The sequence below is a fragment of the Oreochromis niloticus genome, linkage group LG11 (genome assembly GCF_001858045.2).
Source record: "Oreochromis niloticus isolate F11D_XX linkage group LG11, O_niloticus_UMD_NMBU, whole genome shotgun sequence".
Classification (NCBI taxonomy): Eukaryota; Metazoa; Chordata; class Actinopteri; order Cichliformes; family Cichlidae; genus Oreochromis; species Oreochromis niloticus.
Window position 1 is genome coordinate 25,236,012 of NC_031976.2, and position 23,778 is coordinate 25,259,789.

General features: G+C 38.5%; 1 protein-coding gene across 6 annotated transcripts in view; it reads left to right on the forward strand.

Annotated features, from left to right (window-relative positions):
* The first annotated feature begins 1,380 nt into the window (after positions 1-1,380).
* Positions 1,381-23,778, forward strand: part of arhgef1 (Rho guanine nucleotide exchange factor (GEF) 1) — a 39,784-nt gene continuing 17,386 nt past the window's right edge. The window contains exons 1-7 of one of the 6 annotated variants that reach the window (XM_005463942.4): positions 1,381-1,630; positions 18,441-18,527; positions 18,637-18,750; positions 19,762-19,860; positions 21,317-21,359; positions 21,470-21,575; positions 23,181-23,321. In XM_005463942.4, coding sequence (XP_005463999.1) covers positions 18,477-18,527; positions 18,637-18,750; positions 19,762-19,860; positions 21,317-21,359; positions 21,470-21,575; positions 23,181-23,321 — 554 coding nt within the window. In that variant the 5' untranslated portion in view covers positions 1,381-1,630; positions 18,441-18,476. The remainder of the gene's footprint in view (positions 1,631-18,440; positions 18,528-18,636; positions 18,751-19,761; positions 19,861-21,316; positions 21,360-21,469; positions 21,576-23,180; positions 23,322-23,778) is intronic. The other 5 variants (XM_005463940.4, XM_005463939.4, XM_005463941.4 and 2 more) reach the window with 5 other exon arrangements.

A 23,778-nucleotide genomic window follows, 5' to 3' on the forward strand; every position in this document is an offset into this window, starting at 1 on the left:
TTTAGAGACATTATTTGCGTCTACAACGTGTTCTTTCAGACTAGTGACACAAAAAATTCCCAAATACACATTTAAGGGTTTATTTTGCTAAAATCTTTCTATTCATGCAACACAGTGCATATTAATCAGACAATATATTTGTATATGTAAACACTTTACTCATGTTACAAGAAACAGTTGCCTTAATGTAAGAAAAAAAAACAAATCTGCTAAAACTTTATTGTTAGATATATTTGGAACGTTTACCCAATTTATCTCAGGGTCATATATATATATATATATATATATATATATATATATATATATATATATATATGTATATATATATATAGCAACCAATAAATCCTGCCTGATTCTTAACTGTCCTGTTGTCCTCCTCCTTCATTGTTGTGGTTGTCCGGTGTTGCTGTCTCCTTCCTACCTTTGCCTCCACCATGGTGGGGGGGACGTAACATATATATATATATATATATATATATATATATATGTATATATATATATACACATACATATATATATAAATTTTTTTTGAACAATGAACATACAATTGGTCATATACAATTGGAGATAATCTGACTGCCAGATATTGAAAGGGTGTTTTCCATGGTAAATTCTGCACCTTAAGATATATTCCGGTTTACTTAGATTTAGAAAAGCCAACAGCCACAGCAACCTTAAGGTTTTACTATGTAGACGATATAACAGCATACATCATCGTGGCGTTAGGTGTAGATTTGTTGCCTGGTCGTTATCATATTTCTCCACAGTGTGGCGCCAGAAGGCTGTAAAATAAGTGAAGCATCGAGAAAACCAGGGAGAAAAGTTTGATTTGAGAGTTCAAGCCTGTAAAATATTAATAATTCATATTAATACTTAATTTCCCGCAGACATAGTTCCCTCGGACATTTCTGATTTCTTAGATTCGCAGTAGTGAAGATAATTTTTTTTCTAAGCAGATATAGATCCATCCTACATATCAATAATGTATGCTTTACACTGTCGATCTTTGTTCAGAAAATAATACACATTTTTTTAGAAAGAAAAAACTGTTTTGTTTTTGCTGCAACATTAATTATAAAAGAAAACTGAGGACAATTGGGTTTAACAGGTTTCCTGTGAGTAGCGGACTGGCTAAGTAAACACTAGACAGAGGAAGGGTTTCATTTTGTATTGTGCTAATAACACTTTTTTGGGTATCTCGTCTAGATATTTCTAAATGGTAGTAAGCGAATTCGCCCATGTTTACAAAAATATAAACGCCGTGCTAATAAAATTCTCTTGTGTTGCAGAGAGTTGACTCTTAATGGGGACAGGTTACTGTGTAACACAGTGCGGAAACAAGCCGTTTGTATAGGGGTTACTGTTACATTTTTATGTAACATTCAAACCTTAAAACACACATAAGTTGAAAAAAAGTTATAATATTGCCACTTTTATTTATTGCAAACTCGATAATTTTGAGGCGGTACACTGTAACTTTCCCCCCTTGCGGTTAATCACTCAGTTTTTTTGTTTTTTTTAATGTGTACTTCCGCGTACAATGTTATATTTTTTCTTCCCACTGACACACGGCAACTTCGAACAGGAAACCTATTAGACGTCTCGCCTGTCGTTTTCTCTGTATTTACGGGTAAGTACACCATTCATAAAACATGCTTGCGAACATTATCACGCTTTTGGACTTTTACGGGTTTCACTGCTATAGTTTAAGTGGTTTTTGGATATTTGTTGGCGCTGGCTTTTTTACCCCCATACAGCCCGAGCGGCAGACGATAGCGTCCGCATACAGGAATGCTGTGCTCGGCTCACTAAACGACTCTCGTCCTCTGCGGTCAAAGCCCAGCTGCAGACGATTTTATTCAGCATTTTGGCCATTTTCAGTAGCACTGGGATAGCGTCAGGTTTATTTTGTGAACTTGTTTAACAAAGGCATGGAAGTAACAGGGGAAAGAAAAAAGAAAAGAAAAAAAAACTTCAGGTGGCAAACTTGTCTTTGTGTATTTTTTGGCGAAGCCATCGAGATTTTATACAACTCTCCTCAATTTCGGTTTAGCCCAAACTACAAATCACTTTAATATTCTCAAAGGGAGTTATGTTTTGTATTGAGTGGGAAGTTTATAGCTTATGACCTTGAGAATTTTAATGTATTTTCTTTCTTATCTTCTTTGAAAGAGTATCTTTATGAAATGTATCATATGGGTAATCTGGTTGTTACAGCTATACAATGTGAACCGGTGTGTGTATTATACCTCATAAATGGTTTTATTATATCCAGCCTGTGATGCAAGGATACACACACATACAAAAAAAGACTCAGCACATTACAGAGGCTTAGGAAACCACTACCAGATCAATCCCTCTGTTTTCCTCTCATTTATTTGTCAACACTATTTTCCCCACAACATGAAAAGTAGCCTCTGTCTTGTCCCTCCCAGTTTTTTCCCCCTCCCTCTTTGCTTCCTGTTTCTATATAACTCACTTATCAGATCAGCCTATAGACTGGGGGTCTCAATGCAGACAGGGTTCAATAATTAGTGTCTGTATGTAATTGATTGCCAGTGGTGATGATTTTTCCCTCACCAAGTGCATTGCCTGTGCAAAACAGACAACAGTTTCCTGTGCTCAAAGGAAACGATAATTACTGTACATCTAGTGCAGCTTCAGTATCTCATGCTACCCTAGACAGAGGATGCTAGGGTAGTGTGGGCTGTGCATGCCAGTAAGCTGTAAGTTAGTAATTAGTCCTCAAAGAAAAACGGTCGCTTTTAAACAGGTTGTCAGGGCAGTTTGTTCTCCAAGCTTTTTTTTTTTTAAGTCACCAATCATGAGCTCAATCAAAGCCACCTTAGAATCACCCTAAATTTTGATGATGCTTATTGCCCATTATTTGACTCTGTCTGTGTGGTAAGGGCGTTGGAGCTGGCGGTTTTAGAGACTGTGACGTGTTCCCAGTCAGCCGCTGCACCCCAGAGGCCCCGTGTGAAGCAGGCCCTGCCACTTCCTGTTACGCTCTGTTAGACTAGAGGTGCACTGCACTTGTCATCTCTTTCTCTCCCTACATTTTACAAGTGCAGGCTTGTCTGGAGCCCAAAGGCTACCTTCTCTTCCTTTTAAAGGAATGTTGGCTATTTAATCTGAGTTGCTGTGCTGCTCTCTCCCTCTCTTTCTTCCACTCTCTATTGTTTTAGACCTGCATAAACTCAGCCACATCCCCTCTTTCTTAGTGAGGAGGAAGATAAACTCAGGATATTGCTACAGTGAACCATTTTCAGTTGTTGTTTAGCCTATGTGAGCGATACCAAACAACTGGAATGACGGGTAATGGCTCTTTCAGTGGAACAGCCAGCAGCTGTCCTAAGGGCCTGGTGGTGTATTGCTAGCACAATAATAATTTACTGTAGTTGGGCTCTGACTTCAAAGGGAGCACAGGTATTCTTCTCTGGCTGAAGATAGTCTGACAAACAGTCAGCAGATAATGAGAGACGGAGTGGACTTGCTGCTATTCTCTCTGTGAGTCAGAAATCTCCTGATTCTTCCTGAATGAGCTCACTAGGTGAGGTGGGGTGAAGTTCCAAATAACTATGTGAGATGGTGAACAGGAAGGTGCTTATGCTCTTCCGCTCCTGTGACATGAGTTGTTGTGAAACTACAACATATAACCTCTGATCAAGGCACAATACTATTATGTGCCATTGTAACTACTTCTGCAGTGGTTTGCATGGGTCTACAACAATAAAAGCACAGATTTGTTGGCTGCATAGATATAACGTTGTAGCTTCTTTGCATAGTTTTGGTTTATTTTTTGTTTTTGTTGTTTTTGCACGGTTGTGAAAATGTGCCTGTACCTTTTTGTTGCATTTGCATAAAGAGAAAAAGGTGGCATTTTGCAACATCATATTTTTATTCTTGGACTTTGCTTGTGTAGCTTTGCGTGATTCACAGTTCAGACTAAAGTCATGTCTGCTTGTACTGGTCTTCAGTGCAGTCTCTCTCTCTACATCCACCCCTGAGCAACACACTTCAGGACCTATCTCTTTCTGACTGTCTTCTGATTGGCAGTCTCTTGCAAACAAATGATTTGAACAGTTGGTGGGTTGGGCTGCAGTGCTTACAGGTTGACCATATTATTAGGGATTATCAGTGTTCACTGAAAGGAAATGTTTAAACCAGTCTCATGTTGTGAGTTTTTGCCTCTGCTGAATTATTTGCATATATGCTCATGTTTAGTATGAGCATCCATCACTTTAATGGCGTATATGTGTCAGAAAATAAGAAGGAGCGTAATAGAGAGCGAGCAGTATGTTTCTTTGAGTATTTATGGTGCCTATGTGGCCTACATGTGGGAGTTTCCCTTTAATTGAGTAATACATTATTCATGTATCATTATGGTTTTCCAGCATAGACCAGAATGCATCTGTTCTGGGCTTCTTTTTTTTTTCCTTGGCTTGTCTGGGTTTTTTTCACCTGTTAAGTTCTGTCTTCCCTCTGCTGTCATTAATGTTCTGCTCACACTGCATGTGCTCGAAGTGGATTTGCAACTTGTGAGTCATATGTGTGCAGCAGTGATGTCCCCGCCGCAAATGAAGCACCCCTTTTGATTTCAAAATGAATGCAGCATGAATCCTTATGAGCTTTCTGACTGATGATAGGAGGTTTTTGTGCAAATTCAGCCTTGTCTCCAGGAGCTTAAGTGTCTCATATGAAAAAGGGAGAAGATGGAAAGACTTACATCTATCTGTCCAAATGTGAGTCAGACGGGCTGGCTGGAAGGCCGATGTGACAGGGGGTGAGGGAGTGAAGAAGCAGAGAATGAGCTCTTTCATTTGAGGGTCAGAGTGGAAAAAGCGAGACCAGACTCCACTCTTCTGTTTACTCTCGAGGAGTGAAAGATGGTGGGGTGAAAGGTCCTCCAGTCAAGTGTGTGGAGACAGTGTGTTGACTGTATGTTAGCACACAGCTCTTTACAAACAATCGCTCATCCTGTGTTATACAATAAATCATCATTTCCATCGTCATTTTGAATAATGGCAACTTCTATATTTATGTTTTGATTACACTGTACCACTGCTAGTCTACCCTACATAATATATTACTTTTAACTGTGATGTTTGATGCACTTTCAGCTTTACAGCTTTGTACATGTTCAAGGGAAAAATTAAAAAGGGAAAATGTGAGAAACCCCAGAAAAAGCAAGAGGAGAGGATGAGGGATTCGTCTTTTATGCTGGCTAGGTAGTTGGATAGTTTTCACACACAGAAATGTAGCTCTGAACTTGAAGCATTCCTTGTGAAGTACACTGGAAGATTATTATTGTGACATACCGAAAATAATTCAGATACCTCTCCTAATACATGGAGCCTATTCTTAGAGCTTTATCTATCGACCTTAAAAATAGGCCCCTGATAAAAGCAGTAGCATTGCAACTAAGTGTTCCTATTATTAGGAGTGTTATAGTATAGCATTGTTCATGTTAATTGGGAATATTTAAAAAATGAAATATTGATTTGTTGTTTTGTTAATGATAGAGCCCAACTGATACAGGAGACTGACACCAATATTTAGAGATTTAAAAAATTAGATATTAATTTATATCAGCCGATGTTTCTTTTTCCTTTCATACACATGAAAGATAAACATTTATTTATTCCTTTACACTCTTTCCAACTCTGCCGGGATCAGGTTGTTGTTGTGTTTGTGGTGTTCCAAACACTTGTGTTTCCATTAGCGAAGTTGCCCTTTTGAGGACAAACTATGCAACATCAACACTTATAACATTACTGAAGGGTGTTTCTTCCATCTCTTATTTACTTTTTAAATTTGAATTTATGAGTGTTTAACATCCACATACCTGTGTTGATTTCGTTGACCAATAGTTTTCGTCATTTTTTCCTGACAATGCAAGACAAGATGATAACTTAATAAAAACTAATGCACAAAGGCAAAAATTATGATGAAATGTGTCGACACTTTCCTCAACTAATAAAAATGCAACTAAACTAATTTAGCTGTATAGAAAGGCGGGACAAGTTTGAAAGTGATCCAATCAGAAGTAATATCTTTGTGCAGTAAAGTTAGATGCGCGCATCTGATATGCTGCTGACAAACAAGGTGGCGGTGGGGGTGGAGGTGGTGGTTTCTCAAGAAAACACGGCAAAATGTCAGTGCTTGGGAGGAAGAGAAGAGCAGAAATTTCACAGCTGATGTGAAGGAAAAGATGATGCTTTGTAAACTGAGTGGAGCCACTGTCACCACAAAACACAACAAACTTTTACAATTTAAATTTATAAATTATGAGGTTTAGTCAAAAGGCTATGACTAAAACTAAAATTAAAAAAAATTACCTGTCAAAATTAACACTGCTAGATTAGCAAAACTTAAAATTGTTGGAGTGCATTGGGCGACTGATACATTGGTGGCTCTATACATGCAGCTCTAGTTAATAACACATATGATTAATAACTAGCTAACCATTGTATCTGGTCGTATTTTCACAATTCACATTTTTCCTTTTTGTATTTTTTAAAATTTCCTTCATTTGTTGTGATATTATCATCATTCATTCCTTTGGCTGTGTTTACGTTATGGTAAAAATCTTTGGTGGCAGCTCAGATTTTCAGTAATGAACAATTCAATAATCAGTTTAATGTTTGGTATATAAACATTTAAAAAGGAGTGCATTATTTCACTATGGTTGCTCTCTATACTGTGCTCCAGTTTTTCCATCCAGTGTTTCCATTTTTCACTGCAGTGCTAGCAGTGAGAAATGGAAACCTTTCTCCAAAGTTGGTGTTAATGTATTTTCAAAGGTTATTTTGCCTTCCCAGTTTAATGCAAGAGCCTTCTATAGTAAAATATGACTATAAATATGACCCAAGTTACCCTTTTTTAGAGGTAGCACACTGCATGAGATAATCCACTAAATATCCAGTCGCAGTTCTGCAGATTCTTCCATTTGGTTTAGACAAGGGCACTGGTCGAGCAGATCATAGCACACCGGACAGCCATTTTCTCATTGCGGTTCACCAGAAAATTTACCTATGCCAGTCTCACAATGGTTCAGTTGGACATCATGCAAGCTTCTTACTAGGGAGCTAGCAGGTAATGTTAGTTGGGTAATGTTTAGAAAGGTTCAAGCCTACAGTGCATATGTGAAAGAAAGGAAATGTTTGTGTTGGCACAAACTAGAGCCAGGGAAATTTTGGCATCTGTGTCTTTAAAAAAAGGCACAAGAACCAGAATCTCTAGCTGAATAACTTTTAACTACTTTAGAGACCGGATTTTGACAAGAAAGAAGACTGTGGGGATATTTGCAGTCCTGCTGCACTCCTTTTCATTCTTTTTTTTTTTTAAACTGCAGCCACACTTTGAGAAATATTATTTCTCAACATGTGTGTTTCATTACTTGGAATGCTACTGGCTATAGCCTCCCAAATGTATTGTCAGTCAGTGTTTGCTTTAAGTGTTTGAGGCTTTGTTTCACATTAGAGTTAGGTTTTGAGATGAAAAATTGATTATATTGATAACCGTGAATAATAGTGACATATCAATTCACACTTGAATAGCTGTGTTCTTAGAAAAATGTTGCATTGCCAACCATGGGCATGATGTTTGAAGCATCCCGAACCAAGGTGTGCCTGTGTGCAAGTACACAGGCATTTTTTGGCAGTGTTAACCTCAGAAGCTTTGAATCTGGGCAGGCTAAATTCCTTCCAGAAATATTCATCCTGTTCCCTGGCATTTCTGGCTTGGTTTGTTATTGTCTTAAAATCAGTAGTGAACTAACCTACAGTGGACACACTAATACACGTAACAGACTTGTGAATTAGTCGGGAGTTGTTTTGGTCTGAAAATGCTAATCAGAGATGTCTGTGTTTGGTTTTTAGCAATTACTGCTCCACACACACACGCACACACACATGGAAGCAGTTAGGACAAGCTGGAGGTTCACTGTGAGCTGCCAATCCATGCCAGTCGATTTGCCTCAGCCTATCAACTGTTTCCATGAAGTCGGTGACCTCTATATGGGGATAAGGCGAGAGAGAGGGGATGGGGCGTTTTTGGTTTGGAGTTGAGGGTTATTAGAGTAGGAAACTGAAGTATGCTTTAGCTCTGAGGAGGGACAAGAAAAATGAATCAAACGTCTGTTAAGCCTTCATGAATATGTGTGCATGAGGACATGGAGGGGAGGTTGTAGCTCTCGTTATATGGGATACCTTGTTAACTTCTTTAAACTAACAAACACTGGGGAGTATTGCGCTGAGAGTTGGTTGGGTGATTCTGTCCAGCATCATTAAAAACCTCTGAATCTGCTCAACTAAAACCATATGAAAAGAAGGTCATTGATTCTTTGCAGAGGTTTTGTCCAGATAAAGGTCACTGGACTGTTGCAACAGTCCCTGTTCAATGCTAAGGTAGGATCCTGTGAAGCAATGAAGAAAAAATCTGCCTGTGCTTTGCCCGCTCTGTTGGCCATAATCTTATTTTAGCCACTACGTAATGGTTGTTGAATTACATAATTGACCCTTGTCTACCAGCTATGAATGCACCGGCTGTTTTAGAAACGAGTGTAAAAGGGGCCACTTTGTTTAACGCCAGAGGTAGAGGAGAAGGAGAAGAAAGTAATATATACTTAAAGAGATGAAAGTCACAGAGGGGAAAAAAATGAATGGTAGACGAAGGCTGTGGTAATGACGAGGAGGAGAAAGGCAGTCTCTTACCTCTTCACTGCTGATGAGCCACTCCCATGCACTGATGCACCAACTGCCCCTGTGCATGCATGCTGCTATGCAACACTATTATGTCATAGTAAACCTTTTTTTGTTTTTTGCTCATTGCCTGCATAGCGACAAGATTTCAAGGATAACTTTGACCTCATGTAATGCTCAGACTTCTGTTCTGTTGCCCTTTTATCTCACACAACAAAGTTGAAGACATTCAGTCACATCAGGACTACTTATCCTGAAATGTCTTATCGCTGAGAATATGACTTTTAATCAGATATGTTTGTTTGCTATGTCTTTGAGCTGATCTCTGCAGGAGTAATGCCCATGAGTAATACAAATTAAATAACATTCTCTTTGTACTGCACTGAGGCATTTTACACCTCACACGTGTCCTGCTCAAACCCTGCTCCTTCCTTCCGGCCCAGTAACACAGAGCCATTCAGTGCATGTGCATTTAGCCTTGCACTTTTTCATACTTGTGGATTTTCAATTTATATGCCATCATGTCCATAGGTTTGAACCTGATGTGGTTGGAATGCAAACTTTATGTTTTAATTCAAGGCTTGAGTTGCTTAGATGCTGGGAAAGGATTAGTGATCCTCCATTTCAGTTGTCGTCTGTGGTTTTTCATGCTGTTTGGCGTTGCTGAGCTAGCCAGTGCATTCCTTCTATTTAAGAATGTACCAGATTGTTGATATGGCCACTCCCCAAGTTTTTGTTATCTCTCTGATAGGTTTATTTTGTTTATTCAGGCTAATGACGGCCTCCCTCACTTGCATCAACATCGCTTTGAGAGTTTCGGTAAAAAGATGCCAAATACAAGTTGAATCAACTCCAGATCTTTTGTAAGCTGCCCATGGCTTGTCAGTTAGATGTCCAATTACTTTTGAGCCTATAAAAACAGGGCCTATATATAAAAATGTGTATAATTCCTATACAGTTAATGCGATACTTTTGTTAAACACCTAAAATTCAAGCTGAAGGTCTGCACTTCAATCAAATCTTAACTGTTTGATTTTTAAATCAACTGTGATGGTGCACAGACACAAAATTACAAAAGAATGTGTCCAAATTCCTATGGATCTTACTGTGACCTTTTTGTGGCCACAGGATGCTTATTAAGTATAAAGATGTATAAACACAACATTGGGGCTTTATGTGTTGCCACATCAATTTTGTGCTGGCTAAACGTTCAAAGATAATGTGATGAGGAGCAGAAAGACTTTAAAACTGCTGAGTTATTTTCTTTATAGAGCCGGCTGTCGGCTAAGTTGTTAATCTAAACATCTGTGTGGACTTGACATCCCAACACACAGCACATGCTCTACAGTCAAGAGTTCCCTTTGGGTTTGTTTATCCTGAGGTGCTAGCTTACTGTCAGCTCTGCCAGCTGCAGCTAAAACCATTTGGTCAAGGTTGGAAGAATCTAGTGTGCGTGCTTGTTTATACTTGCTAAAGAGCAGATGTATACTCTGTAGGCCTTCAGGTGCAGGGCCATGCTCTTAACAGTGTTTCTCAGTACTTACATGCTTGCTACTCTTTCCAGGGTGTTTCACATTTATGTTTCCATTGCCTGTTTTCTCTTTTTTTTTCTCTGTTTTTCCATCGTTGCAGCCTTGTTCTTAATTTCCTGTTGAAGTGTGTCCCTTCTTTTTTTTAATTTCTGCACCACACTCCCTCTCCTCCTCCTCCACCTTTACCTCCTTCCTTACAGAGCATTGGCTTTACTTCTGTCTTCCATAAGGCCAATATAAGCTATATACTGGTGCTTGTAGCCACAGTTTGTTTTTTGTTTGGTTTGGTGTCTTGCTTTCTTAGTTATTCAAGATGTTTAGATTCCAAGAGCACTAAAACAGGATATATATTCAATACATAGAACATTTTTGGGGGGAGTTTTTTTTTTTTTTTTAAACATGTGTGTAGTTAACAAAAGAAAATCCTGATCCACTGAAGACATGCCTGCTCTTTAAACAGTTGATTGGTTGTGCTGCATAAGTGGGTACATTTGAAGAATGTGCAACTTATTAGATAATTTTTCATATCAGGCCAATTTTACATTTTGATAAGCGAGCCGCTGCCTTTGTTATGTGGTCACACTTGGCTTTAAGTGGTAACCACAATAGATGACTAGACCTCCTAATACAGGAAAGTCAGGTTACCAGTTTTAGATGTCAGGCCTTTGTTGGTAGCAGCGTTGTGACATATAAACTGCTGCAAAGTCCAAACTTGACTTTTTGCACAGCAGATTTAACAAAATGCAGCCACACTGCTGTCTTATTTGATGTGGCGTCAGTTTGGAGCCAAGTCTAAGCAAATTTTCAGAAAATGTAATCAAGCTAGTTTTCTTAATAAGGTTTGGGTAAGTCCACAGTTGTGAAAACTTGTGAGTGTTCTTCAGAAGCAGCTTGTTTCTCCTGCTGCTCAATGAGTTAGTCATGAAAAGCTATTGAAGCAGTGCCTGCAATTGTCTGACCAATGGGAATTTAATTGGATGAGAGCATATTGACCAAACAATCGACCAGATTTTGAGATCACAGTCTGATTTGTCTAAGTGTCTTATTTAGCTTTTATTTTAAATATATATAATGTTGGAAAAGAATATTTTGAATATGTTTTAGCTGCAAGTCAGAGCAAAATGTGTAGCCGGGCCCTGTAATTTTAGGCCATTTGCCCCTGTTCACACCATTATCATTTGAGTTCTGTTCCTCATTTGTTCAACACTGGGTTTCATTTATGCACTGCGTTAACTTCCTTTTCTGGTTCCCATGTGAACTAAGAGATGAGTGGGACTGGAGGTTTGTTTGATTCAGTTTTGACTACCATGTTTTGTGCGGAAACACTTGTGGGCACCAACTTTTTTTTTTCTTTTCAAAATGTCTCACTCATTCTCATCTCCTTTCTGTCTCGCTTTCTCTCTCTCTTCTCATCTGATAGGTCATACAGGAAATGGTTCTGATAGCTTCCTGAGGAAATTACACCCACTTCCTGTCTGTGTGCCTCCCCATTTGCCACCTTCTCCAGTTCTTTTTTTTCGCCCTAGTCTTTTCTCAGGCTCCTCAAGGATCAGCCACTTGGGGAGTGGAAGAGCAGCAGTACTGCTAGAAATCCCCCAGTCAGTGCTAATGAGGTTGAGGCCTGATGAGCAAGTCAGATAAACCATACAGCAGTACAAACACAGCAGGCAATAGCCATTAGCTGTTGGGTTATTTTTGGATGCTGCCCTCATAGTATATAGAGAACAGGACACAGCCTATTGTGACCAAGTATAAGAAGGGAGCAGTGACCTATGCTTATACAATGGATTCTGTGGCCAGGTGCACCAAGTAAATGTAAACAAGTCTACATCTATTTAAATTTAGTGTTTTCAGGACAGGATGTATGTGTCTCCATCAACTGGTCCCTCATAAATTTGTCATATTTTCACTTAGAATTATTTCTTACTCTATCAGATATTTACTCATTCCAACTTGAGAGCCACTTGATCACACTTCCTTTTTTCCCTCTCACAATCTCTTGGGTGGTTCAGTTTGACTTTTAAACCACTTTCAAAATATCAGCAAACCCTTGACCTGGTGTGAAAAACTTTTTCTAATCTCTGTGATTAAGAACTTCAAATTTGTTACTCCTCTTTGACATCACTGATGGGACTGGCTAGCAGTGTGGTTTGTTGCATAAATATGAAATCTTTAACTGCAATAGTTCACCATTTTTTAAAACTAAAACAAAAGAAGAACAGAAGGGAAGGGATCTTAAAGTTCAACTCAAGAAAAAAAAGTGTCTTTTGTTCATTGTTACATCACATATGACCTCCATTGTGTTGGAGGAAGCATGCTAAAAATTTTACTCCAATAAGCTGTTTTCATTTTCAATTTCTACGGAGAGAAAACTACTGTGCTCAAATCAAATCAAATGTATAAGGATGATTTTGTAATAGCATAACTAGTTTGTAAACTCCTTGCTTTTGCGTTTTGACAGTGGACCAAAAATTGGACCTCTTGTTGCTGGCACTAGTTTTTCAAACTGTGGCATGGTTTGAGGTGAACTCTTAATCTCTGTAAATAAATGTCAACATAATATTATGTTAACATAATGTTGCGGTGGAGATTGCTCCTGTGGTTCAGTAAGCTGAATGTGTTTTTTCTGTGGATAATGAACCTTTTAGTTCTTGGTTTTAAAAATGTTGCCATCCCATTTCTCCTCTGCAGTGCATCATTTAAACTTATTTATAACACAGGGGTCTGACAGCCACTGCCATGTTATTGCAAGAGTTTGATTGACAGGTCCAAGCCCCTCCAATAGCGGTATGGCCGCCGAAGATGCAGACTCCACTCTTCTTGGTCAAAGGAGTTGTGCTAAAAAGCTAATTGTTTTAATGTTTTGCAAGTGAATGTGTAGTTTGCATGAGAGCTGATGCAAGTGTTATCATGCTGCAGCAAAACCTTGGTAACCTGGTGGAAATATAAAATGTTAAACTGTGCAAGCTGGTTGCTGCTTTTTTTTCTCCCATCTTTTTTTCCAATTTAAAGTGTTAGACTTCTGCATGGTCTGAGATGAAGAGGAATGCTTCGTAAAGACCAGCTGTCAGAGAGCACACACACAAACACACAAGTTTACCAGCAGCTCTCTACAATAACATAGGAATGGCCCCCTCCCATATACGTGCTAGGTCCTAATGCACACACATACACACACAAAGGCACGTACGCTTGATGGCTATCATTAGATTGATGCCACCTGACACTTAGTTAGTACTGGAATGTGATGGAAGGGAGGGGTGGTGGGCAGCTGCCGACTCAGGAGCACCAGACCTGATCTCCGCGCTTCTGGGACGCTCTGTTCAAAAACTCACACCCTTCCTTTTTTTTCCCCTTAGCAACGTCCGTATCAGACTAGAAAGACGCTTGCAGCCTAGAGCTTATGCCAGTTATCCTGTAATGTATGTGATGGGCAGAGGGTCTGGTTATTGCTCAAGACCCAGACTGTATCCATCTGTTGTCTGAATTGTGCCATATGCTGGAATGCACCATTTGGCTCATTCTGCTCAGAGGAGTCCCTTCATAGTCCTGACCCTGCCTACTTCCCTCTGAGTTACTGCAATTAGCTTCCCCTGCCCCAATTTGTCTTCCAAAGTGTGAACTTGTACTGCAGCTCCTCTGAAATCAACCAAGACATAACAATAACAAAGGATCAGATTTCACCTGTCCTGTAATAAGGAGACTGAAATGCTGAGAATATTGTCACTACTGTCAACTTTTTGCCCCTATCAAGTGTCTATAAAAGGTAAGTGTCCACATGAAGGTGGTCACTAGCTCTATAAAGAAGTTCAGAGTTTCGCAGTCTACTTATGAGGGTGTTCAGATGAAAGTGATGTTGGCAGCATATGGCATAAGCATAAGAGGCAACAGATTTTTGATTTTACAAAGGAAAAAAAAACTAAAATATTATAAAATTAAGAGGGTTAACCTGTAATACAGGCTGAAAGCAACACAGAATCTACAAATACAGCATTGTGACTAGTACCAGTATTAAAAGCATTGTATGAATGTTTATATTCTTTAAACATTTAGTCAGTAATAATGGGGGAAAACTATTATATATAACAACTGCTATAGCTATTATACCAGTATAGTAAAGTTTGTGCACTTTAAGACAGTTTAATGGTCAGAGAGTAAGTAAAGAATGAACATAAAATCTAATTCAAACAGACTTTAGAACCTCTTACTATCTGTACACTGGGCTCCATGGGTCTTACAGGACTGCTGATGAAATTTTCTGGTGAATTGACTGGTTAGTAGACATTTATTTTGTACCTGTAAGCACTGCAGCATACGTTACCGTAGCAGTTTACCCCGTTTTAAAAGTGGACCACCTTCATAGCACTGAAAACACAGTATTAGTAATGGAGTTACCTTTTTAAGCCTAAATCCTACTTCATAGTATGACCCTCTAGACATATACATAATACAGTAGCAACTTGTCCATAATAGCCTTTATAATAGGTATTACTACTGATTAAATAAATTAGGCTAATTATTTCTGGTTACTTTTGGTTAAACTCAATAAGAATGACCAAAATTGTTCAGGAGTTCTGAGCACTTTTTGCCAAACAGAAGTAACCAGAAGTCAATAGGAATGGCTAAGATTGCCCAGGATTTTCTTTCTCAGTTCAGTTTTTGTTCTCACGCACCTATTGTTAAAACTTGAGTGTGTGTGTTAAGAAATGTTCACAGCATTTTATCTTTCCACCAGTAAATGGGTAGATATGTTTTTCCAGCATTAGTCATTGTCGTCATGGTGTCAGAGCTTCTTCAGTGGCATGATAAGGTATCTTTGATGGTCTCACTTTAGTATGGTGTTGGCGGTTGGGTCTATGGGTGTGAAAAAGAGGAGACGTTTCCCTCTGTGTCATGTTTGTGTATGTCCCTGCAGATGTGCATTCATGGCCCTGGCAGGCCTGTGTCTCTCTGTTTGGCTAACCCCTCCTACGCATGTTGCTCCAACACTGGCCTTTCTCAACCTGCAGCCCACTGGAAATGGCCATGAATGAACACATTCTCTCACTTTCTGCCTGTCTCCCAGCTTCACTTTCTGCCTGTCTGCAATCTTACCCACTGTTTCACTCCCTCACTTTACCAGAGCTCACGGTGACTTTCATATCTTTCTGACCCCACTTATCTTCTATTGAACACATACACTGAAATCAGGCCATAAATCAAATAATGGCCATCTGCACAGTCACATTTCCTTATAAACTCTAACCACTAAGTGAGTTATTTGTTCCTACTTAACAGACAGCATGCAAAACCACATATGTGAGCAAGTTTACAATGGCACAAAAGTGTACTTAAAGTATGAAAAGTCACTGAGAAACTCTGTGGACTTCATGAATCTTTTTTTTTTTTTTAGAAAAAACTAATTCAGCAAGTTTATCAAATATCTTACAAATTACAAGTTATGTAACTATATTGATGTAATAATCCAGAGAATTTAATATTGCTATAACAGTATCTTCTTGTCTACACTGGTTAAAAAAATAGTAAAGGTACAATTACCGCAGTATAAATGGCGATGCAAAGCTAAATAGCTGACACCTTTTTATAGTTTGCACTGTATACAGATTATAATAGGAAACTTGCTGTAAAGAGCACAACTCTTATCAAAATCTGATTGTCTTTACTCTTGACTCTGGGCTAGAATAGAATATGAAGCTCTGTATCATTAGTCCCTCCTACACTAAATGCATACTATGCTATTTAAACAAAATTAAATAGAAAAGAATAAATGAGTCCTTATACTAAAGAGGTGCCTGATGAAATATTCAAATATGCTTCTTGCTAACATTTGGTCACAACTTTCTCTTCTTTTTTCCCCTCCTCTGTTTTTAAGATGACTCAGTTTTTAACCATTTTGTCTCTGTACTCACTGCGCCTTGTGTTCTCACCTAACACTACACTGCAGCTTTTTAACGTGTGTTTGTGTGACTGTGTGTATGTAATTGGGTGTTCCCTGGTGGCGGCTCTGGGTCTGCAACCTTCAGAGGACTGAATACAAGGGCTGTGTGTTGTTTGTGTGTTTTGGGGAAGAGGAAATGGTTTTGGCTGTAAAAGGGTGCGGCTAAATTGATGTACTTTTTCCCATTCATCATTTTCTAAAGCAAAAAATTAGAATAAACCTTTAATTTCCAATTACTTTAGCTGCATTTTTAGACCTGAAGAGCTTGTGTCTCATCTAGAGGAGAACTTTCTGCAGAGTGTTTTTACTGAACCCAACACAAGTCTGGAAAAATAAGGGACAAAATCTGGACACACTTCAGAGAATGTGGTATTTTCCAATGCATGTTATACCCCAGGGAGAATTGAAGGAAGAAGTAGAATCCAAGGAAATCTCTCTAAAAAAAGGAACAAGGTTGAAAACCAATATTTAAAGGCTGTTATCTTCAAGTCATCAGCCAGCACTGCATTGCAAACAGCAGTATAAATCACTGTGTGGACTCAAGAATTCTTCCTAAACCTATCATCAGTGAACACAGTTTGTCACAGGGTCCATAATTGCCTATTAAATAAATTAAAGGTTCACTTAAGAAAAGTGGGAAGACTTGAACCCATACCCTGGGTTTAAGAGTAGATGGCCATATAGTTTATCAGTAGATGGTTCAAAAGCCTCCATCCATAATGGTACTACATGGGAGATGCAACAAGGCGTGGCTGTCTTATTCATCTATAAAGGCCCCATCAGTGCTAATGTATAAGTTTTGCAGCAGAATATGCCACTATCCATATGATGTCTTTTCCAGGAAAGGCCTTTCCTATTTCAGCAGGGCAACATTCAGTTCATGTTACAACAGCACTGGTCCATGGAGGGAAGAAACCCAAGTGCCCAACTGGACTATGTTTTCATATTGAGTAAAAATCGTAAAACAATTCCCATCGATTCTCAAAAGGTTGAGTGTGGTTATAAAGGTACTCATTGTAAACTCAAGTTCAAAAAGGTTACAGCCTCACCAAAATGTAAAGCGTTCCTCAGTCATTATGAGCCAACCGGCTGACACACAGATGAATAGCTATAAGTAGCTGCTCTCCACATTTGTGCAAACAGATAGTAATGGTCAACTTACTAACTTACTTACAAAAAATACAACTATATGTGATTAGCTCTCTATCAAATTGTTACCTGGGGCGCCTCTAAATGGATTTCCTAAACTTTTTGGTGCTGGACTTTAGAGATAAGTTTTTGTTCTCATGGTCATACCGATAGCAAGTTTAGAATCACTTATTAACATCTTGATCCATACTCAATAATCCAGGGAAAGTAAATCCCAGAAAGATGATTGTGTTCATCATTCTATTTTGATTGTTATGCAACTGTACTGTTTATAAGGTTGGAGAACCCTGCGGTGAGGTGAGACTGAAGAAGTCGGTGATGAAACATTCTCCCACAGTGCCTCCAGATGAACAGAGTCAACTTTCTGGGAATCGCCAGTTAACGAAACTTGTATACTTTTTTTTTAAAACACAAACTTCACACATACCAGGAAGTTTAAACCCAGAACTTCTTAGAGAAAGGCAGCAGTACTAACCACTAACCACGCCTATCTCGTCTAATATACTATTATTTTTTTTTATTTGTGTTACAATGGTGGCTCTAATAACACAGTCTCATAAAACATTTTCTTCTAGTCATTTTTAAAATAACAATTTTAAATCAAATTCAAACCAGTTAGCAATAGTTCCTTTTAAAAGAAGTAGTAAGGACATTGGTAAGCATACCCCAGCTTTTCATTTAACAGGCATTAAATGTAAAATGAACAGATCTTCTTTAAAAACATTTATACATTTTTATTTAATAGCACTCATTATTAGTGAAAAATAAACAATGCATTGAATTTTTGTGTCTTTCTTGGGTTGTATGAATGGGATTCGACTTAAAGCAGGTCTCTGATTCTAATACAAGGACCACAACTATTATGGCGCATCAGGATTGTCTCGATCTCTCTCCAGAAGGCTGGTTTAGAAGCTGTGTCATTTTTCCCCATCTTTCTGCTTGAACTTGTAGTACACTGGGAAAGTTCACTGTGTGTAAACTGTAATCTGGCTTTATGTCTGGTTCTGCTCAGTGGGAGCCCAGGACGTCAAAGAGATGGCCTACCACTTCAAAGTATAGCACATAACTTTTGCTAATTGTTTTGTTTTCTTCCCCTCCCTGCCTCTTTCTCCATAGCAGGGTGTGTCTGGACCTCAGTGCTCTAACCCAGCCATGAGCATCATCGGGGCTGAGGATGAGGATTTTGAAAACGATCTGAATGAGGTGAGTGCAGAAAACAGTGGCACATGAAGGACCGAATGTTACTTGATCATCAAATCTCAGATAAGTTATTCCATCTCCTTTTACACCTGTTTATTTTTGTCTGTCTCAGTTTGTGGAGGACCACTCCAACACCTTTGACAACATAGAGCAGTTGAAGAATCGGCCGACCCACCTGCTGGTTTTCCTGCAACATGTCATTCTGCAGTTTGACCCTGCTCCCCTGGTGAGAACTCACATTATGCAAGGTCCACTACAGCCAACCACCTATGCGAAACTGAGATAACACAAGCTTCCACAGAGCAGCTACTGATAAGATATTTTTACAAAGTTAGTGACGATAATGATGAGTAACTCTAAATGTTAGTATATCACCTTTTAGATATGATCTAATTATGAAATCCAAATCGTAATAGTCATCAATTTCTGTCTGGCTTGTGTGAAACACATGAAACAGCTATTTTGATGTCCACTGTACCTCAGTGTGGATTAAGACTGTTTTACCTATGAGTCCAATTTTATTTTTCAGAGTTAATATTTGGATTTAGGATAAAGGTTAGAATTAGTTGTTGGTTGGGGTTAAATTGGGGACCATGGAATGCATAATACCGATGAGTAACCCCCACGGGAATAGTGAAAAAGGTTTGTTTGAGTGTGTGTGTCAGTGCTGATAAAAGGCATGCCTGTCCTTTTCCCTTTATTCTGCATGCAGAGAACGTGACCCACCCAGGTACTGTTACACCTTTCACACCCACGATGTCCTCCATCACCCCCCTGCTTTTCCCTCATGTTTGTCACGACATGAGTGGTGTAGTCTGTTTACAAAATATTTGTAATTCTGCAGCATTTAAGAAAAAATTGTATCGGTGGTTTGCATCAGTGGTTGCTTGCTCAATTTGCCTTGGGGTTATAGTGCGTCCACTACACAAATGCAGGTTGGGGTATGTGCATGATTATCTCTGGAGGGGACAATAACTACTTTATGGGATACTGTCATTAGGATTCAACTATTAAATTGATTTCAGTCATTTTGTGTTAGACATGTAAGCACACCGAGTCAAACTGAAGTTAGGTTTTTATGTCTGGCATGCCTTTATGTGATGTGTGTTTGTGATCTTTAGTGGTCATGTCAAATAAAATTGTGACAGCTGTGGTCATAAATTGGCACAAGTAGTTATTTTAAAAGATTTTGGAGCTATTCAGTACTAAATAAAATTGTCTTTTTCCCCATTGTCAGCTCTGTTACCTCCATGCTGAACTCTTCAAAAACCTCAGTGCCAAAGAGACCAAAAAGCAGTTTACGGATTTTTGCGCAACCTTCTTGGACAAGGGTGCAGTAAGTAGCAGACTACACAACATTTCTGTCTTTTTTAAAGCCACCTCAATTATCAAAAGTTGGCCCAAATGTTTCACAGCCAAAAAAAGAGATAAAGATGTAAAGCTTGAAACATTAAATTTATTGCAGACTTCATGCAAAAAACAAAAAAAAACACAGAACAGAGAGGGAATGAAGTCACTCTGATAATGAAATACAAAGTATTTTATAGTCTTTATAATCTTTATCTTATCTGTACTTATTTACCTTTTGCTGTAAATGGAGTTAAAATTGCACTGTAAGAAAAAATAATATTTGATAGACACTAAAATGATTTCTTCCCTCAGGTTCTTTTGGCTCATGGCCTGGATCAGGGGTGTCAAACTCAAATACACAGTGGGCCAAAATTCAAAACTGGAACAAAGTCGTGGGCTAACATTAATATTTATTGAAAAAAAAATCTTCCTCCAGATATAAGAATGAATCTTTTCTTATGGACTCAAACAAGTTTTGCTGAAAAACTGAATATGGAACAAGCAAAGCTTAATACTAAACGATATATATATTAGCTGTATAATACCAGTAGGCCGGCTCTAATAGTAATTTGGCATGGCTTCGCGGGCCAAATGTAATTAGGCTGCGGGCCAAATTTGGCCCGCGGGCCAGAGTTTGACACCTATGGCCTGGATGATCAAAGTATCAAAGTTCTGCTTGCATGATTTGAAATGTACCCATAATAACAGACTGTAGGGTTGGCTCCCTGTCTATGTATTTTTAGATCATTGATATTCCCATAATTCTTAGCTTTAAACTTATCTTTGAGCATCTTAACTTTAAGGTTAGTGAGACAAAAGTAGCCTTTGTATTATCAGTACAATATTGTGTTTTATTTTTCTAAAATTATGAATTTACTGAGCTGCTCAGCTCAATAAATAGGATGAACATATAAGAGAGGAATCCAATGTTTTTGTTTGCTTTGTCTGTACAGTATCTGTCTTGCACACCTGGCCCGCATTACTGTCTGTTATATTTGCTCCTCAGAGCTCATGCACTGTACATGTCTATCAGTTGAGTCAAACTCCCTGCCAGCCCATACAGCCTCACAGCTTCCTGTCAGGATCGTGGGAAAGCCCTGTAGAAGGAATCATCTTCGCTCAGTCCCTCCTTTTTTCACCCCCATCTCTGTTAACCTATTGACGTAAAGTTGGCCCATGTGGTTATTTTCATGTCAATGACAGAGCTGACATGAACACAGAGCATCCCCCTTTGGAGTATCTGTTTTTTCTCTTATTTTTATATTTCCTGTGTTAAAATGCCACCCTGTGGTGACATGTAGCTACTGCACCACAGTGCTTTACAAAACAAACCGAGAATCCATACTGTCAGTCAGCACATCTTAGTCTGAATGTTGTCTGAATCGTATCTCATTTTTTTATTTTTCACTCTGTGTGTTTTTGTCATTTGCTTCACATTGCAGGTTCTGAAAGTGGCTGTACCATCTCACGTAAACTCTGAGTTGGGTAAGTTATTTTCCAGTGATGTTTATAAATCTAAGTCAGTACATTGTTGTTTTGTTTCTCTCTAGTTTTTGACTCACTCTTTCCTTTCTCTTTTCCGTCTTCTCCCTAAGACCGATCCCGTGTAGAAGTGCTCACAGATGATAACCAAAAGCGCTTAGCTCAGGAGATTCAGAGCGTCCAAGTTGCTGAAGTGGCCAAACAGTTGGAGGATTTCAGGTGAGAACTCTACTCAGTCTTTCCACTCAGTCTACTCCGTCTTTACATACTTTACTAAATTGGTAAGTAGTTTTTAAATGCACAACAGGCATCTCACAACATGATTAGAACATCCAGGGTTGGGATTAATGGCTGATATGTGATCAGGGACATTCTTGAAACTTTGGTTAATTAATTTTTAAAAAATAACTACAATAATAATTACACTGTTTATTAATCTAAAGGTTGGTGTTGTTGGTGTTTCTCCTCACTAAAAAAACAAAGCTTCCGTTTGATGATCTGTCTTATTATTGTCTTTGATACATTTTCAGTGAGTTACTTCAAAACAAGCTGAAAAATCATTTTCAAATTTTGATCTCAAAAACTTCTATTGTTTGTTGTTGGAAATCAGAGTTAAAGGGTGTAATAACACCTATCTGGACACTGAGCTGCTTTAAATTACCATCTCAGTTCTTTTGCATGGTTAACCCAATAACTACAATTCAGCATTACTCAAGTAATGTCAAACAGTTTTTCAAAGTAATTAATTGGATTCAACTTCTAGGTCTAAAGCTTTTTATGAATGTTAGTATTTGACAACATTCAACGGTTATGTGAACTTAACATTACCGTGCATATCATGATTGTAGGTATGTAATTTATAAAATCTAGCCCTCCTCCAATTAGAATTGCAACAGTGACTAATACACATTAGTCACTAAAGTTATCTGAAAAGATTTCAATATGAAATCTTTATGTGTAAACACTACAAAAGGTTGTCTTGTATTCACATTACCTGTTAATGACACCTGCTTAGGTAAACAGAAATATGCAGGCCACTCTTTACCAAAATCCATATGAAGCACACTGATCTGACATTTGAGAGTAAGATGACAAAGGAAGGTTGAAGGTCATGGAGAAAAAATGAGTAGGTGTTTCTATAATTTAAAAGGTTGATAGTCAGCTGTTGCTGATAATGCCCAATTTTTTGCCCATTTCTCAGTCCTAGATTTATGTGTACCTTTTAATGAATTAGAAAAGCATAATGTACTTTGCAAAAGTCTTGAACCACAAAAGTCTTGAACCACCCCTCATTTTTTTTATACACTGCTGGGAAAATGTTCAAGCTTAAATTGAAATACAGTATACAAGGTAAAAAACAGTTTGAACCATTTGGTATGACCACATTTATCCTTCAACACTGCCTAAACCTCTTTAGGCGACTTTCTTGTCATTTCTTTAAGTATTCTTCAGGATTGGTTCAAAGCTCTTCTTTGGATGCTATCTGCCTTTTGTTTACTTTTTCACCAAGATGAACTCGCACTGCTTCAGTGTTGTTGAGGTCTGGCCTCTGGAGAGACCAGTCCATGACTGGTTCTATTGTACGTTTTTCTATCTGGGTGTGCTGTTACTGCTTTAGCAGTGTGTTTGGGATCACTGTGATGCTGACAAATGATGCTACTGCTACCCATACACTTACCAGTCTGTATTACATGGTGGATCAAAAGCTGACTGTGTTTTTCTGATACTTTTGCACAACGCTGTCTTCATTTTATCCTTTTAGTGTTAAAAGTTTGAGATGTTTCTGCTAAACTTGATTCCCATCTCTTGCTCTGTCTTGCCTAGGCAAAAGAGGATGATGGGTATGACCCTCTGTGAGGCTGAGCTAAATGACGTGGACAGCCACTATCCCACCGACCGTGTCCCAATGGAGATGAAGGAGAAGTCTGTTGCTGAGAACCTCCTAGAGAAGATGTCGGAGACACAGTGAGTTTTACTCCACTTTTCAACAAATATTTCAGGTATCCAGCCTCCACAAAGTGAAGTTCAAGTCATTTTCTGCATAGAGATTCTGCTGGGTGTGCTTAAAATGCCAATGAGTACTAAGAATGGGTAACCAATTTACATATTACAATAATTTTTTGTTCGATGTTCTTGGGAGCTATTTTCTCTGCCATTACTTTCTGCTGTGCACATGAAGATGACTGATCTGTTGGCTAAAGCTGGTAGTTTTGGATTAATTTTCCCTTATCTTGCTTCTAAACTTCCTTTAAAACTATAAAGGAAAGCGTTAGCATTAGTCGTGCACAAATCCATTTCCAAACAGAGCGTATAAAGCAGGTAATTGATGAAATTAAGCTGACAAGGGACCTGTGATTGAAACACAACAAAACAGAGCCAGAAAGACATGAGGAAGCGGAGAAGAAAAATGGAGTCAGTAGTG